The sequence below is a fragment of the Arvicola amphibius genome, chromosome 9 (assembly GCF_903992535.2).
Source record: "Arvicola amphibius chromosome 9, mArvAmp1.2, whole genome shotgun sequence".
NCBI classification, from domain to species: domain Eukaryota; kingdom Metazoa; phylum Chordata; class Mammalia; order Rodentia; family Cricetidae; genus Arvicola; species Arvicola amphibius.
In genome coordinates, this window is record NC_052055.2 from 111,239,649 (window position 1) to 111,255,394 (window position 15,746).

At 45.9% G+C, this 15,746-nt stretch overlaps 1 protein-coding gene across 3 annotated transcripts in view; it reads left to right on the forward strand.

Moving 5' to 3' along the window:
* The first annotated feature begins 2,973 nt into the window (after nt 1-2,973).
* The window catches only part of Fam13c (family with sequence similarity 13 member C), a 95,290-nt gene continuing 82,517 nt past the window's right edge, over nt 2,974-15,746 (forward strand). For 2 of the 3 annotated variants that reach the window (XM_038342828.1, XM_038342829.1), the window contains exons 1-3: nt 3,141-3,202; nt 11,204-11,260; nt 13,235-13,433. In XM_038342828.1, the coding sequence (XP_038198756.1) occupies nt 3,141-3,202; nt 11,204-11,260; nt 13,235-13,433 (318 nt within the window). Of the gene's footprint in view, nt 3,026-3,140; nt 3,203-11,203; nt 11,261-13,234; nt 13,434-15,746 lie in introns of those variants that run through there. The other variant, XM_038342830.1, reaches the window with a different exon arrangement.

The following is a 15,746-nucleotide window of genomic DNA, read 5'->3' on the forward strand; positions in this document are numbered from 1 at the left end:
TTTTTTGTTGTTTTTTTTATTTTTGATTAAACTACCGGTAAGTGGTTCGTCTTTATCTTGACCTTGTAATTTCTTTCTCGTGTGCCGCATGGCAGCTCTAGTCAGTATACTGGAATGAAAACAGTGTAATTAAGAAACTATTGGGACTAAGTATGAAATTTGTACGTCTACCTTTAGAAAACGTGGAGAACTGGAACTTTAGCATGCAGGTGAGTTAACCATACTCAGATCTAGCCTCTTTGTTTCCCCTTATTCTCTTGTACACTGTGCATCTCATCTATTATATACACATATACATATTTATACCGAAGGCTTCGGGTTAACTGGGACTGCATCCGACACAGGGTGAAGTATGTGTATCATTTGTTCATCATTCATTAGTTCACTGAACAAAGCCAGGTAGTGTTTTCTCAGAACCCTCCGGTAGCTGTAATGTTAACTAGCACGCTTAACTTGGTCTTTTAATGAGTTTGAGAAACACATCAACTGAGTACATTTGTTGTCTCCTCTTATTCTCAACAGGTCCACATCATTTTGCCTACCTATATTCTGTTTCAAAGTTGAAAACATACTATAGTCCCATTTGCTCTTTGAGTTTATTATCTTTCTCCTTTCAGAAATGTGTTTTGACCATGTTACATACAACCGTAGGGAAGTCTGGACCCGGTCTCTGCCCTGGGAAATCCTCGAGTTTCCTTAGAGATCCCAGCGATAATTATTTTTTTTTTCTTCTCCCTTTGAACTTTCCTTGTTGTTCAGATAAACCTGGGGCCTCCGAACCAACCTTTTGTGCTCTCCACCAGTCTTGTATATTCCAAGGTGAATAGGACATCTCATTTAAAAAGGTACTTGAGAACCACTTACGAAAACAAAGATCGGATCTAAGATGAGAACAACTTAAGAATAGGACGAGTGGTAAAACCTGAAGTGGTTTCTTGCACACCGCTAAATGGCAGGCTTTTATTCTGGGGTTTCAGCCATAATACACGGTGCCAGCTGGTTGCCATTCTTCTGTATGAGTAGTTCTCAAAAGCTATTCTGGGTCCTTTCTGCTCACGGGTTGCAGGGAACTCATTTTTCCCCTTCCCTCTGGGCATTATTGAATATCTGGATTTATGGCGTACATTTATTATTTCATCTTATTTTCAATGGGTCCACACCATTTGGACAGTAAGTCCTGTTTCTCAGTTAAAAGCATTGTTCCTTCCTGTCTTAAATGGGTCACTGGAGTTGTGTACCCACCTGAACCACTCAGAATGGACACCTCTAAGCTAAAGAGCCCTTGGGAAAGGGACAGTCTCCAGATCTGTGGACAGGAAGATAGATACTTTGTGGTTAGACTCCACGTTACCATAAACACGGTGAAGTGTGTCATCTAGAACCCAGTTCCATGAGCCCGTATGATTAAGAATGTGTGTGTAGTATAGTTCGCCAAGCAAGGAACCAATACTTCAGAATCTGTTTAACCTGCAGAATTAATATGGAAGGCCACTTTAAGCTTATATTTGGCCAATCTAAAAATATTTGGAGATCAGAGAGTAAAATTGCAGAAGAGGAAAAAAAAAAACAACTTAATGGAAACCTTTTTTTGTTGTTGTTGTTTTTCTCTGAAACCTTCATTTTTATCCCCCAAGTACAAACAGGAAAAGTTAAAAATGGGACTTAAAAAAAAAACTGTGTGCACACATCGGAGATGAATGGAGCTGCTCCTTGCTCCATTTTGAGGCACCAAAGATTATTTGCAGGCATTTAGAAAGAAGGTGCTTTGGGTTAGATGCACAATTCGCTCATGTCCTTCCTGTCGTGAAATGACAGATGAGGAGGTTATCTTTGCATCTGGACAGACAGAAGAATGTCCCCGTTAACAGGCCAGGGGGCTCTGGCTAGGCTCTATGCAAGGGCACAGCCAAGTCCATACAAGTCGGCCCTCCTGGGCCATTAACTAGCCCTTGGGTGGACCTTTAAACTTTGACTCGGTGTGACCCTGGAAGGCGAGTCTCCTCCTCCTTCTTTTTTCCAAATTTTCGAGGTATTTTAAAATTTAGTTGAATTTTCTTTTTAATGAGGTCAGGTGTTATAAAGTAAGTCATCAGTTTGGTTACAGAGTGAGGCTACCAGCTCATCTGTTCCTGGCAGGGAAATCTTATTTCAAAATCCAGAGACCTGTCTTTCACAGTTGTCTGTTTATTTCAAGTCAAGGTCAACACGGCAGGAGACTTGAAGGGGGCAAGGACAAACATCCCTCAAGCAAGAAGAAGGCGGGATGGGGGTGGGGCTGGCTAGCTTCCCTTCCCCCCAAAGGAGCAGCCTCTATCCAAGGGAACTGCGTTTGTGAGTTCTGCACTCCATCCTTTGTCAAGGAGCCTGGGGTATGAGAGTCCCGCCTTCCCTCTTGCACGGTGTCCTAGGCACCAGCTAAGGCCTGGAAAGCATTCGATACTCGCCCTGCGTAGACTCATTTACAGCTGTGTGGTCCTGAGCTGAGCGCTTCCTCCAGCGAAATGAAATACCCAGAGCGCATTCAGACCTGTGGGGATGCAGCCGGCCCTTTGGAGCTTCTTTTGTTCTAGGCAATAAAAACCACCACACAGTGAAAATAAGACAAGACTCAGCATCCATCTCCCTCTCCCCTCTCGATATCTCCTTGCTTTTTTCTGGGCGATGGGTGCATCTTTGCGCGTTTGCATCCTCCGGGTGGGGTGGGGGCTGGGGAGGTAACTAGCCATGGGAGGCGGGCATTGCATACACTGGGGCGCGGTGCGGGAAGGGTGGGGAGGTGTCCGTATTGCCCGCCCAGGCTGAGGTAGCAAGCTCAAGCCGCTTGGACTCCTAGCAGCTCCTAGCTGGTTACCCGGGTTGCGCGGAGCCTCTCTAGGTTCCTTCAGCTGCAACCTCGGGTCTCACGGCGCCGCGCCCCGCCCCATCGTCCCCGTAGCCTCGCGGGCTGCTGGGCTTTGTGGTTCGCCGGTGCAGCTGGGCCCCTGCTGGGGGTGTCGTCAGGAGCATGTGCAGACAGCAGCCCAAGGTAGAGCGAGCGTGCCGGGCAAGCCCTGAGACTTGCCTGGCAATGCCATGTTTGTGTGTGTGCTCTAACTCGGGGAGAGCAATTAGGGAGACGGCTCCCCGGCCGGACTTGGCTCATGTTTTCTTGTTTCTGTTTCAGCCTTCAGGATAATTCCTTCGGCAGCGCCGCTGTAACTGAGTAAGTGATTCTTGCCATTACAATCGACTTGCATGCTTGTTTCCGAAGCAACTGTGGTGAAGGTACCCACCGTCCCCAGCCCCTCTTCCCAGGCGATGCATTGTCTCCTGGAACCTGGGACTGCGAGGCTGGCGGGGCCCACAAACCTCTCACAGGTTGCAGCCAGTATTTTAGCAGCTGTATGTGGGGGTATGGTGTATGTGTGGGGTAGGTATTAAACCTAGCTGATTACTGGGGGAGGCTCTGTGTCCCAAAATATGCAATCTTGGAGCTTAGCTTTTTTTTTAATCTATGTGACATGTCAGAAAGGAAGCTTGGTTTTATTTTGCCAACATGCCTGTGAGTTTTCATGGCATTCATGCGGTGTACGTTGGCCCCAACTAGATGGATGCGAGAGGGCTGGAGGTTAATTTAATTCCATCACGTTTAAACAGGGTAAACTTATCGTCCCTCCGTGTGTACAGATTTTTAAGATACGGTGTGGTAAACTTTTCTAGATGCCTTTTGTCATTTTTTTTTTTTCTTGTCTGACCTCAATAATATAACTAGAGAAATGCCTTACCTGATGCTTAGGGCAACTAACAGCAAAGTGGAGGGAGGGGAGTGGTGTTTTATTCAAGGCCAGCCCACATAGTTCTTTTTGTTTTTGTTTTGATATTTATAGTGCTTCATTTTTATTCTGGTCATCTATTCCTTATTTTCTTGAGACTATAATCTATCTATATATCAGAAATTAATGTGGAGTATATTTTTCTGGCTCTGTATGTGACATTTACATATAAGCTGGGTATATGTATCCCACTTAGCTGTCTTATCATAGGGACATTCTTGTTTACTTTGGGGATCTTTGGCTAAAAGTCACTCTGGAAAAGCTTTGCAAAGTCGTGTATTCTGCTACTTAAAAACGTCGCGCGTTTCAAACAGAAGCTGCAAGTTGACTTGGGAGCTATTTATGAGATACCTGGACAGTGCATAGAGCATCCTCTGGGTTTTGGAGTCTACCATTGTTGCAGGGAGTTGGAGAGGAAGGCCGAGGTTCCACTGTGCTCCCTGGGGCCTCTTTCCCAATTGCCTTTGCTCATCTGTTTGGTTTGCTATTGTCATAGTGTCCCACTTTGAGCTCCCCTAAGTGGGGTCTCTTTAAAAGGTAGACCAGGTAGACTTTCCAAGGTGCACTATAGCCTGCCCACTGGGACAGTGGTAGTGACATTGCTTTGCCACTTTGCCTCTCTATAAAAGGCTGAGAGAAGAGGAGAGATATATCTGTGGATCAAAGATGAGGCCTGGGTTTCCTGGTTCAAGCAGTCGGATACCTACCTCTCTTTGCCCCTGCTGGACTTTCTGACACTATGCGCTTTCTGGGCTTGATTCTCAGGTGCCTTAAGTGGCTAGAGTCAGCCCCAGTCACAGGCCCAGGCCCTTCAAGAGGGAGACATTTAGTTCCAGATTTCATATGGGTTGCGGTGTGTTGTGTGTGTGTGTGTGTGTGTTGTGTGTGTGCGTGCTGTGGTTAAATGCTGGGGAGACTGTCGTGTCTCATCCTTGGATACTCCCCAAGGAGTTCTGGTTGCATAAGATCACGTTGTTACTTTTAGAGAGGTGACAGCGGTTCCTTTTAAAAGGCTGTGAGTGGTGACAGGGAAGCCATCTGGCTAATACAAGAATCGAAGGCACTGACAGGGTTCCAAGAGCATCACAGGTCTGACAGGCCAGAGACGAGGGGCATCTTAAACCAGTGGTTGCCAAATACAACATTGTTTTTTTCTTCTCCCCTCAATAATATGGGCCTGTTCTTGCATCTGTGGGCGCAGTCCCTTAGCCATCAGGAAGGAGGGTGCTATCCCAAGACACAGACGTAGCAGGTGCCCTGGAAATGTTTGGTTGAGATGTTGGTGTACTCCGAGGATGTTTTGATGTTTCTGAGATGAGCAAATGTCCTCTACCTCCTGCCCCCACCCGTCTCATTGCCTCCTCCCCACACCACTGAGAGGCTTTCTTTTGGGTTGAGGTCTGTGGTAGTGAGCCTTATTAAAATGGAAGTGAAAAACCATGTGTCTTGGAAGGTGGGTCCACATAGTCATTAGTGTTTCTAGTGTTTCCTGTGAATTGTTTTATCAGGTAGTCCAATCTGAAAGGATGCTATTCAGCTAGTTTGTATGTGTGCATTTGTGTGTGCGTGCACATGAGAGTGCCTGTGGAGGTCAGAGGTTAACTTCCTGTGTCTTCCTTTTATCTCATTGGAATTCATCTCTCACTGCACTTGGAGTTCATGGATGAATAGGACTGGCAGCTAATGAGCTCTGGGGATCCTTCTGTCTCCATTCACCCCAGCCCTGGGGCTTTGTCTACACCACCACTCTGATGGACTTTAAAGTGGTTTCAAACTCAGGTCCTCAGACCTGAACCTAAGACAATGCTCAGTGGCCCATGCCCAGGCCTGCCCAGCTCGAGGTCTTGAGAGTCAAAGGAAAGCGGAATTGAGATTCAAAGGCAGACTATCCTCTTCTTGGTTTTTCTCAGGCCTTGAGATGCCTGTGTAGGTCTGGGTGAATTTAACTCAGTTTTATATACGACCTCCCTCCCCCTCAACATCTGAGTGGCCTTGGCCTTCTGCAGCATCCTTTCAAGAAGGGTTGTTTTCGAAGTCTCTTACTGGGTCACAGCCTGTAGATTCTAGGTATTGGTTTACAAAATGAACTGATCACCACTACCTTGGAAGGGGGTTGACTCTTCTGATAAATATAGACTTGGGGCTAAGAGAGGACCTAAGATGCGTATTTGGCTTGGAGTCAGGTCAGAGCTGGCTTGAGTTTTAGAAACCATTAGATGAAAATATTTTAGAAGCATACTAGTCAAGTGGCTGGGAAGTGCTGTTTAGAAGTTTACATCACAAGGGGGCAGGAGAGATGTCTCAGAGGTTAACAGCACTGGTTGCTCTTCCAGAGGACCCAGGTTCAATTCCCAGCATCCACATGGCAGCTCACAACTATCTGTCCAGTTCTAGAGACTCTGACAGCCTCACACAGACATACATTCAGGCAAAACCCCAATGAACATGTCTTAGTTTGGGTTTCTATTGCTGTGAAGAGACACCATGACCACAGCAACTAATAAAGGAAAACATTTATTGGGATGGCTTACAGTTTTAGAGGTTTAGTCCATTATCATCATGGTGGGACATGATGGTGTGCAGACATACATGGTGCTGGAAAAGGAGCTGAGAGCTCTACATTTTGATCCACAGGGAACAGGAAGAGAACTGAGACACTGCGTGTGGCTTGAGCATATATGAGCCCCCAAAGCCTGCTTCCACAGTGACATACTTCCTCCAACAAGGCCGCACCTACTCCAAAGCTATACCTCCTGGTAGTGCCACTCCCTGTGAGTTTATGGGGGCCAATTATATTCAAAGGACCAAAGCATATAAAATAAAAATAGATAAAAAAATAAAAGTTTATAGTAGTATAGGGCATGCAAGAAGCCCTGGGTTTGATTCCGAGCACAAAATAAAGCTGGGTGGTGATGGTGGTGAACTCCTGTGATCTCCAGCACGTGGTGGTAGAGGCAGGAGGATCAGAAGTTCAAGGTCATTTTTGGCTACATAGCAAAGTTTGAGGCCAGCCTGGATTACAAGAGACATCTAAAAAAAAAAAAAAAAAACCCAAAACCAACAAAAAATGCAACAGGCAACTGCCCACAGAGGTTGACATTCTACCCTCAGAGCTGTGTGGGGCAGAGGCAGGGCAGTCTGCAGTCTGCTCTTCTTAGTCAGGTATTCCTGAGAGCACTGATACAGGAGGTTCTGGGACCACACTGTGGGAAATTCCCTGAGAGGGTTGCATCTCTGCAACTTTGCCTTCAGGGCTGTGGTGCTGGGGGGGGGGGGAGAGAAGAAGAGAAACCATTTTTACCATTTTTCTCTGCCAACCCATCAAGTTGGGACCTCTCTTCCTGTTAGAAGATAACTTCTCATGGATATGTCTTTAGCTTCCACTATTCCAAGAAGTCTGGCTCTCCAGTCTCGTGTGCCTCTGAGAAAAGAGACCGACAATGTCATGTGACTTTTGTCTGTGGACTTGGTGATGTGGGGCAGGGACAAGCAAGGTTCCCTAGAGTAGAGCCTTGGAATCCTGGCAATAGCTCGGCCTCCTGGGACTGCGTTCTTTCTTAGCTGTCAGGCTGGCCTGAGAAGGTGCAGACGTCGTGTGGTCTGGGAACTGTGCGCTCTTTTCTTTTGTTTGTGCTTGGCAGACTGCGCAAAGTAAAAGAGGGAGAAGCGAGACCACAGTTGGAGTTGTTGCGGAGATGTCTGAGCCATCCCAAGTGATGCGCTCTGACGGCCTGCCGAGGAGAGCTACCCAGAAGTCACTTGCTGGAAGTGTCTTTAACATTCTTTCCTTTTCACCATGGCCAACCAGAAGGAAAACATTCTCCCTCACAGTTCAGTCACACACAGACGTGTGACTTCAGCGACTTCCAGGAAGCAGCCGTGAACCCTGTCAGGGCTGACATTTTCTATTTTTGTCTAAAGCACACTGGCCGTAAAACGTTAGTGGTTAGCCACTTGGTGGCGGAGATCCGCTGTGACAGCGCCCAATCAGAAGAACATCGGGACATTGCTACGTTATTGCAAGACTGGAAATGTCCTCTCATTGAATTCACACTTGTTAAAATATCTACAATACATAACATACCATGTTTCCAAACAGCTATTTCTGAATACACCATCCTGATGGACTATTTCTCTCTTTTGAGTCCATTTTTCAGTTAGTATCTAAAGTAACAGGTTTGCTTGTAGTGTTAGCTTTAGTTGGTTGTTCCCCATCCCTCTCCTTCCTCTGCCCCTCCCCTTACCATATCCACATCACGTGTTCTGTTCTTTCCCCCCTCATGGACTTTTTCTAGTTTCCCAACCTCAGCCCTACTCTCTCCTGCACAAATACACATGTATAAAAATTCGAGGCCAGCCTGGTCTACAAGAGCTAGTTCCAGGACAGGCTCCAAAGCTACAGAGAAACCCTGTCTCAAAAAGTAAAAAAAAAAAAAAAATAAAATTAAATAAAAAAAAATAAAAAAAATAAAACTTGGAAGTCAGGATCTACCTACGTAATGTTTGTTTTTCTGAGCCTAGGTTTTCTTGATTAATATAATATTTTTGTTCTGAGGACTTAAGAGGGAGATCATAAAAAGGATTGGCCTTTAAACTCTCTGTGTGGTTTAACAGTATTGTTAGAGAACACCGTGCCTGGGTCAGTTGGTCACTTAGTCTGAGTTAATGGCCTTCCAAAAAATGGGGAGCCATGATTGTGGCTTCCTATAGCAGAATTCAGTTTCATAACCAGGCCAACATTGTCCCTTTGTAGGGCCCTCCTGGGCAAGGACAAAAATGAGATGCTGATTGGGTGGGGGTTGATGGTCCCTAGTAAAACAATGGAGAATTCTGCCTCGCTCAAGGAGCAGGGATGAACTCCAGGGCCTGTGAAGACATCGATTTCCACTGCTGGACCTGTGATCTTGAACTTGTGTGTCCTGAGCAGCAGTTGGCGGTTGTTTAGGAGATATTTCTGCTCCACTAATTTGGTCCAGCCTGATGGCCCAAAAGTCACCTGCTCTGGTGCTAAATTTCCATTCTCGGGCCATCGTGCTTAGAGGGGGAAACAATCATTTCTAGAGGAGAGACTTCCAAGTCCTCAGGCAGCATGGCTGAACTTGGGGCTGGGACTGGGAGTTGGAATTCTTAGAGGTGAGAAGTCTAGGATTCTAGATTGTGTGACTTTCTCTGTTTCACTCTCGGAAAACACTGTCATTCACATTGCAAAGCCTCCGTGAACTACGTTTGAATGCTGATGATGGGGCAGCGTGTAAAACTTGGGGACTGAATTGCTATTTCTCATGAGATAAATCGAGTGGGTCTATTGGTAGTCAAAAACATAAGAGAGCATTTTGTTTATTTTATTGCCACAGGGAACGGAATATTCTTTTAGATAAAGAGGGCTCAAGTCTGTAGGTGGCCTTTGTATAATTCACTACAAAAGCCATAATTTAATAAGAGGCTGTAAGGGAAGAGAACAGAAGCTTTCTTCAGTTAATTTGTGGACTAATTATACAGCGTTTCCAGTGATGAATATTTAAATATGTTATTTAATGTAGCATAAGCACTGTATTATATTTGTGCATATGTATTTGTTTGTTTTATTTTCGCCTACTCAACCACACTGAATATCTCAGAACAGGATCCAGATCTTTTGAAAATCTTGTATCCTTAAGAAATAATGTTACGTTATATTATAACGTAATATATATATATATATACATATATATCAAACATAGATATATTAAACGTGTCTGGATCAAGAACAGAAATAGGAAAGAAGGGAGCCAGCACATAATAACTTCAATAGGAATTTGACATTGCTATCACTTGTTTACCTCAGTGAACTGGACATTAAAATAAAGCGTAATGGTCAGTTCTTAACCTTAGAAAATGTTAGACACGTTGGTCCAACTTTTCTCACTGCTGTGGTGTGACACCTTGACCGAAAACCACTTAACACAGGGTTGATTTTGGCTCAGAATCTGAAGGGCGGTCCATCGTAGTGGGCAAGGCGCCAGACAGGAGCTTGTGGAAGCTGATCACATCGCATCTTGTCTGGAAGCAGGAAGAGATGGATGTTGATCCTCAGCTCACTTTCTCTCTGTCTCAGTCTCTAGCCTCTGGAACGGTGCTGCCCACAATCAGGCTGGGTCTTTTCACATCAATTAACATACTCTAGAAACTTCCATCAAGTTGGTGATTACCGTTACCCATCACAGAAGTTGAACTGAGCACCTGGGAAGCAGTCGATGTTAATTAATAGCCATCGGTTCCGTTGTTTAAACTCCTCGGTTATTCTGCCAAGGGAGCAGAGTCATTCCGCAATGCTGCACTTGGGAGCCATGGTGGTGTCCCTAGAAAAAGAACTGTCAGCGTTTCTCTAAGTATAGTTACGGCTATAGCTGTTGCCTGCAATAAGAAACCAATTCAAAGGGTCTCAGACGCACAAAAGACACCAGAACCAAAGAAGGAAGAGTAAACATTTATCCATTAAAATGAACATCATTATAATGATGTGTGTGGATCTGGCTGGGAAGGTTCCTGTTCACTACTGGTACCTCCTGCTTTGGTCAGTGCGGGGTGGATGGGAATGGAAGATAGGAAAATGTTCCAGGGTGGGGCTGGGCGAGGCAGGATGAATGGCTGGGAAGTGGAACAGAGACTCCCTCTTACTTAGGGACAACAACACTCTTACTGTAGGCCCCCTTGGGGAGTAGGGAACACCAGGGATTTTTTTTTCTTTTTAATGTGGAAGAGGAAAGTCTTTTTCATCAGATTAGTTAGGAAGTCTTGTGAGAAAGAGGAAGCCCGAGGCCAGTGGTTGCTGTGGTGGCATAGGGCACAGGACAGAGTGCCTGATGCAAAGGATTATGGGATCTCTCTTGAGAGCAGTCCTTGGTGTCTGACGTCCTCCTGGGAGCATCTTAGTATTAGTGAGCTCTCACAGCTCTTTAGACCAGTGGCTCTCAACGACCCGTTCACAGGGGTTACCTAAGACCATCTGCATATCACATGCTTAAGCTACGATCCAGAACAGTAGCAAAATTACAGTTACAAAGTAGCAAGCAACTAATTTTGATGGTTGGGGGTCACCAGGACATAAGGAACTGTGTTAAAGGATTGTAGCAGTAGGAAGATTGAGAAGCACTGTGGAGGTGAAAAGTCAAAGCTGATTTTGACGTTTTCAGCTCACGTGTTTTGACAGGCACGTTGGTGTTGTATTGTGGTTTGGCAGACATCAGAAACTGGAGCTGGGTGTTTGTGGTTCTGTGTCCTTCCTGGAGACAGCGGTGAGGATCACCGTGTTATGTAATTTTCCATGCTAATCTTGACACGACTCTAGATTACTGCCGCGTCTACCGTGGTAGACCTTTGTGTCTAACACGCTGTTCTCCCTGTCATCTCAGGTGTGAGGACGGCACAGTCTCTTTACATGAAGGCGAGGACGACTGCTCTGGGCTCAGGTATGACCCGCCTTACGTTCTGATTTGTGACAAGTGACCCTGTGGGTCTGGAGTCTCTTTTCGGAACCCAAACATCTTTCCTTCGAAGTGTGCTTCTGAGCCGAGTATTGTGGCGTGAGCTTCCAGACCCTCAGAGCAGAGCCTTGAACAGAAAATGTATCCGTTAAATTTGACAATGTGCCCTCATTCTTAGTCACTAAACATGTATTGACTGTCTTGGACCCCCGTTATGGAGGGTTCTGGATTCCGATGTGGATGAGGAACAAATGCTCCTGGAAAGAATGCTGTTGCTTCCTTTCCCTGGCAGGGACTTGAGCAGATGCATAGCGCCCCACTTCACCTCGCTACAGGCAGTAGAATTCACTGGAATGGGCTAAGTTCCCAGCCCTGGCTTGCCTCTAATGTCTAAAGCCATTAGTGACATGGAAAAAGTGATTGTTAACAACTGGGTCACCAGCACTGCCCCCCCCCCCCAGCTTTTTACCCTCACTTCTTCTTGTTCGATATGCCACCTGCGACTTGACTGGCAAATCACCAGTCCTGGTGGCTTCTCCTCACCCCCACTCCCATCAACAGCTTAGTGAGTTCAGTCGTCACCTGCAGGAAGCTGTGTTGAGTGGTGGGTCTGGTGGGGGACCTTCCCTCCCTGGACTTCCCTCTCTTGCTTCATGTGTCTGAGCAACTGGGGATTGTTGCTTCCTATTGCACCTTACCACAGTGCTTTCTCGGGTGCAGGGGGCAAAAATGCCCAGGAAGTAGCTGCTTCTGGTGAATTGCCAGAGAGTAAGGTTGGTGATATTGACCATGCAAACCTTAGAGTCTATGGCAAAGAATCTAATTCATACCCTCGTTTCATTATGGCTGTGATTGCCTATTTGCCAGCTCTATGGAAAGTAAAACGCCTAGAGATTTAAGCGGGGCAGATGGTTTCAGAAGAGAACATTAGCCGTTGGGCATATTATATGAAACTTGGGCCATCCCTGCCAGAACTAAGTAGGGTGTGTGAGTGTGAGACTGGGAATTGAACCTAGGACCTTGACTAGGCAAGGCATTAACCCTACCACCATGCCATATCCCTAGCTCCCTCTTCCTTTCTTTTGCTTTTTGTTAGGAGACAGAGCTCACTAAATTCCCAGGATGGACTTTAGGTTTGATCTTCCCGCCTCAGCTTCTGAAGTCGCTGGGATGGCAGGCCTGTGTCACTCTAGTAACTCATCCCTGGGGGAACCCCCACACTGGGAGCTTGTTCCATGTTGCATTCAAGGCCTTGCTCAAAGGCCCAGCTGGGGGAAACACATCACTGGACTTAAAACTCATCTGGATGGCTTGCCTCCTCTACAAACAGAGCCATGCTGCAAACTCTCTTTGCCAATGGATAGGAAACATGGCTTGAACCAAGAATTGAGTCCAAGAGACTGAGATCTGTTCGATGATTCTGGGAGTGTTTGAGTTGGTCTGTCTGCTATGTGGGCTGCTTATAACCACAGCACTTTCGAATTTTAACCTGTAAATTTGGGACCTCAAGTACCTAGGCTGAAGGTCTCATGTTGTTATTGTGGGACGGAAGAAGGATACACAGTGAAAGCCGGGTGTCTTCAAGTGAAGACTTAGATGCATGGGAAGAGAGAGTGACAGGATGCATGGGGCTGTACTCAGTTGGCCTGAGGCCCTGGGTTCAATCCCTGGCACCTTATAAGTCAGGCATGGTAGTACCTATTTGTAATCCTAGCACATGGTGGGTACAGGAGGGAAGACAGGATCCACAGTTCAAGGTCACCCTTGAATAATAGTGAGTTCAAGGCCAGTCTGAGATACGTGAGACCCTGACTTAAAAATTAAAAATAGAGAGAAACAAGAATGGCATTCACATTGCCTGGGTTCCTTCTGACTACAGCGTGGCTAATCTCATCAGCTCTTTTTATTACAGGTTTACCTGTGTTGGGTCTGTTCTAAGTTGGGTCTTTCTTCTTGCAGAGATGAAAACAATAAAGAGAACTATCCACAGGTGGGGGCTCGAATAGACGAGCTTGCTCCGCCCTTGCACGAGGCCCAGCATGCGGAACAGACCCTGCTGCTAGATGGCGTGCTGAGACCCAGCATGGGTAACTTCAAGTCCCGGAAACCCAAGTCTGTCCTCAGAGCTGAGAGTGGCCGGAACCACGGAGAAAGCCAGGTATGACTCCACCATTGGGTCTTGGTCGTGGAAAGGCCTCCCTGGTTTGATGAGCAGAGTGGGCTCATTTGCTGTACCGTCAGCCAGCGTGTATGTGGCCTGAGATATGGTGACATTTGACCTAGGGGTCAAACCCAGGACTTCACGTATGCTAGGCGAGTATCCTACTAACTGAGCTTCCCCTCCCCCGCCCCAGCTCCAAACTGGCATTTTGTTGGTGTTGTTTTGTTTTATTTTTCGACACAGGGTTTCTCTGTGTAACAGACCTATATGTCCTGGAACTAGCTCTGGCTGGCCTGGAACTCACAGAGATCCACCTGCCTCTGATTCCCAACTACTGGGATTAAAGGCATGCACCACTACCTCCCAGCCCCAAACTGGCGTTATTAAACATGAGATTTTGATTGAAAGTTGCATTATGTTCTTTGGAGAGGGCTTGGCATTCATGCAAGATGATGTAGCCTTTGTGCAGACTTGGAGTCCCTTCACGAAAATTAGGAACCTCAGTTGGATCTCAAGCTATTCTCCTTCGGGTAAAATGGAGTGGCTTTGGATGCACAGCTATGCACGTTATGTTGTGTTGTCTTTGGATGTAGTATTTGGGTTTCTAAAGTCAATAACGATTAAGACGGATGATGGATGAATAAAGCATCTTTCCTAGTACTTTGCTAATAAGTTTATATGCACATAAATGTGTTTTTTCTTTTGGAGACAATTTTCCTATGTAGCTCAGGCTAGCTTCAAACTCACTAACTTCCCACCTCAACCCCCTGAGTGCTGGATGACAGATAGGTACCATCCCCACCACTCTCGGCTGATAGTTTAAAAGCTTATTTTTTCTAGTTCTCTAGAAATACAGTAAAGAAAATAATCGTCTAATCAAAAAGTCCCTGATAATTTATGTCCTTAGAAGATACTAAATAAGTGTGGCCTTTCACAATCATACTAGGAAGTCCCTTTCTGACTTCAGAGTTACATTTGTGATATGGTAAACATAACCTTTGGAACATGGCCGCTCTGTGTTAGTTGGGTTTGCTAACACTTAGTCACCTAAAAAGTAATGCAGGAGGCTCAGGGTGTGCTGAGTTAATTACATATTGCTGTCGGGTCCAGTTTGCAAATTGGTATCAGGTCATCTTCCGTTAGAACAGCCTTGGCTGAGTAGCTTATTTGACTTGGTTCCTGTGCCTTTGCAGTTTTAGACTGTCGGCATTGTGACCTCTAGTTAGGCCCTTTATTTTCAAGTGAGGCGCAAATACCCGTCGCATTGCGAAGCTGAGAGATTATTACCCTAAGCTCAGACTTTCCTTGTGGAGAGAGGCAGGCATATGAAATATCCCTCGTTTCTGATAGGCTTGAGGTTCTAAATCCATGGCAGCATCTCTCTGCAAAGGAGGCTGGGCTGGGGATGCAGATTCTGAACTGACTAGTCCTAGGTGGTGGGATGGGGGAGGGATGGAGTGGGGTGGAGGGGGCATCTGATCTGACATCTTCTCAGGTCACCTGTGAGGCTTCAGGGTGGCCAAGCCACTCCTCAGTGCCTTCCTTCTTGCTGTTCTCTAGTGTGGCCTCAAAGAAATGACACTGTCATCACTTGTAATGAGGCGGCAATGGGCCATGTAATTCCCAGCCTGTTGCTGATTATAAGGAAGGTTATGAGAGTGGATGAGCCGGCAGAGGCTCTCCTCAGAAGGCTGCATTGCAGTCCTGGTTGGAAGGTAGGCTTCCCAGGAGAAGTTAAATAAATGTCCTGTTCTCTTTCACCGAGTTTCATTCTCTGATACAACATTGCAGGCAGGGTGTTGGTTGCATAATAGATTTTCCCAGTCATACATCCTGGTTAAAGGAAGACAGTTTATTATTGAGCTTATACAGATAGGCCCATTGTAGTGAAAAATTATGTATGTGGTGTGAACTGATGAATGTGGTTGGGGTTGGGCATGGGTTGGGGGCAGAGGATTAGAGTCTGAGGCATCATTTTTAAATGTTTCTTCTCAGTTTACATAACACTGTGTGCTAAGGGGTTACAGGCCGGTGAAACTGACAGAGGAAGTCTATCTTTTCAGAAAATAGAAAATAGAAATGCTAAATGAATAACTATGATGTAATCTCCCTGATCAGTCCACTGGGTCTTTATTTCTTGTTCCTTCTAGTAGTCTTGGGTTGGCTATGTCATGGAGCCATCAGCCTTTCACTTGAAGTTTTAAAAACCCTGCTGTGCGAGGCTGGAGAGATGGCTTAGAGGTTAAGAGCATTACCTGCCCTTCCAAAGGTCCTGAGTTCAATTCCCAGCAACCACATGGTGGCTCACAA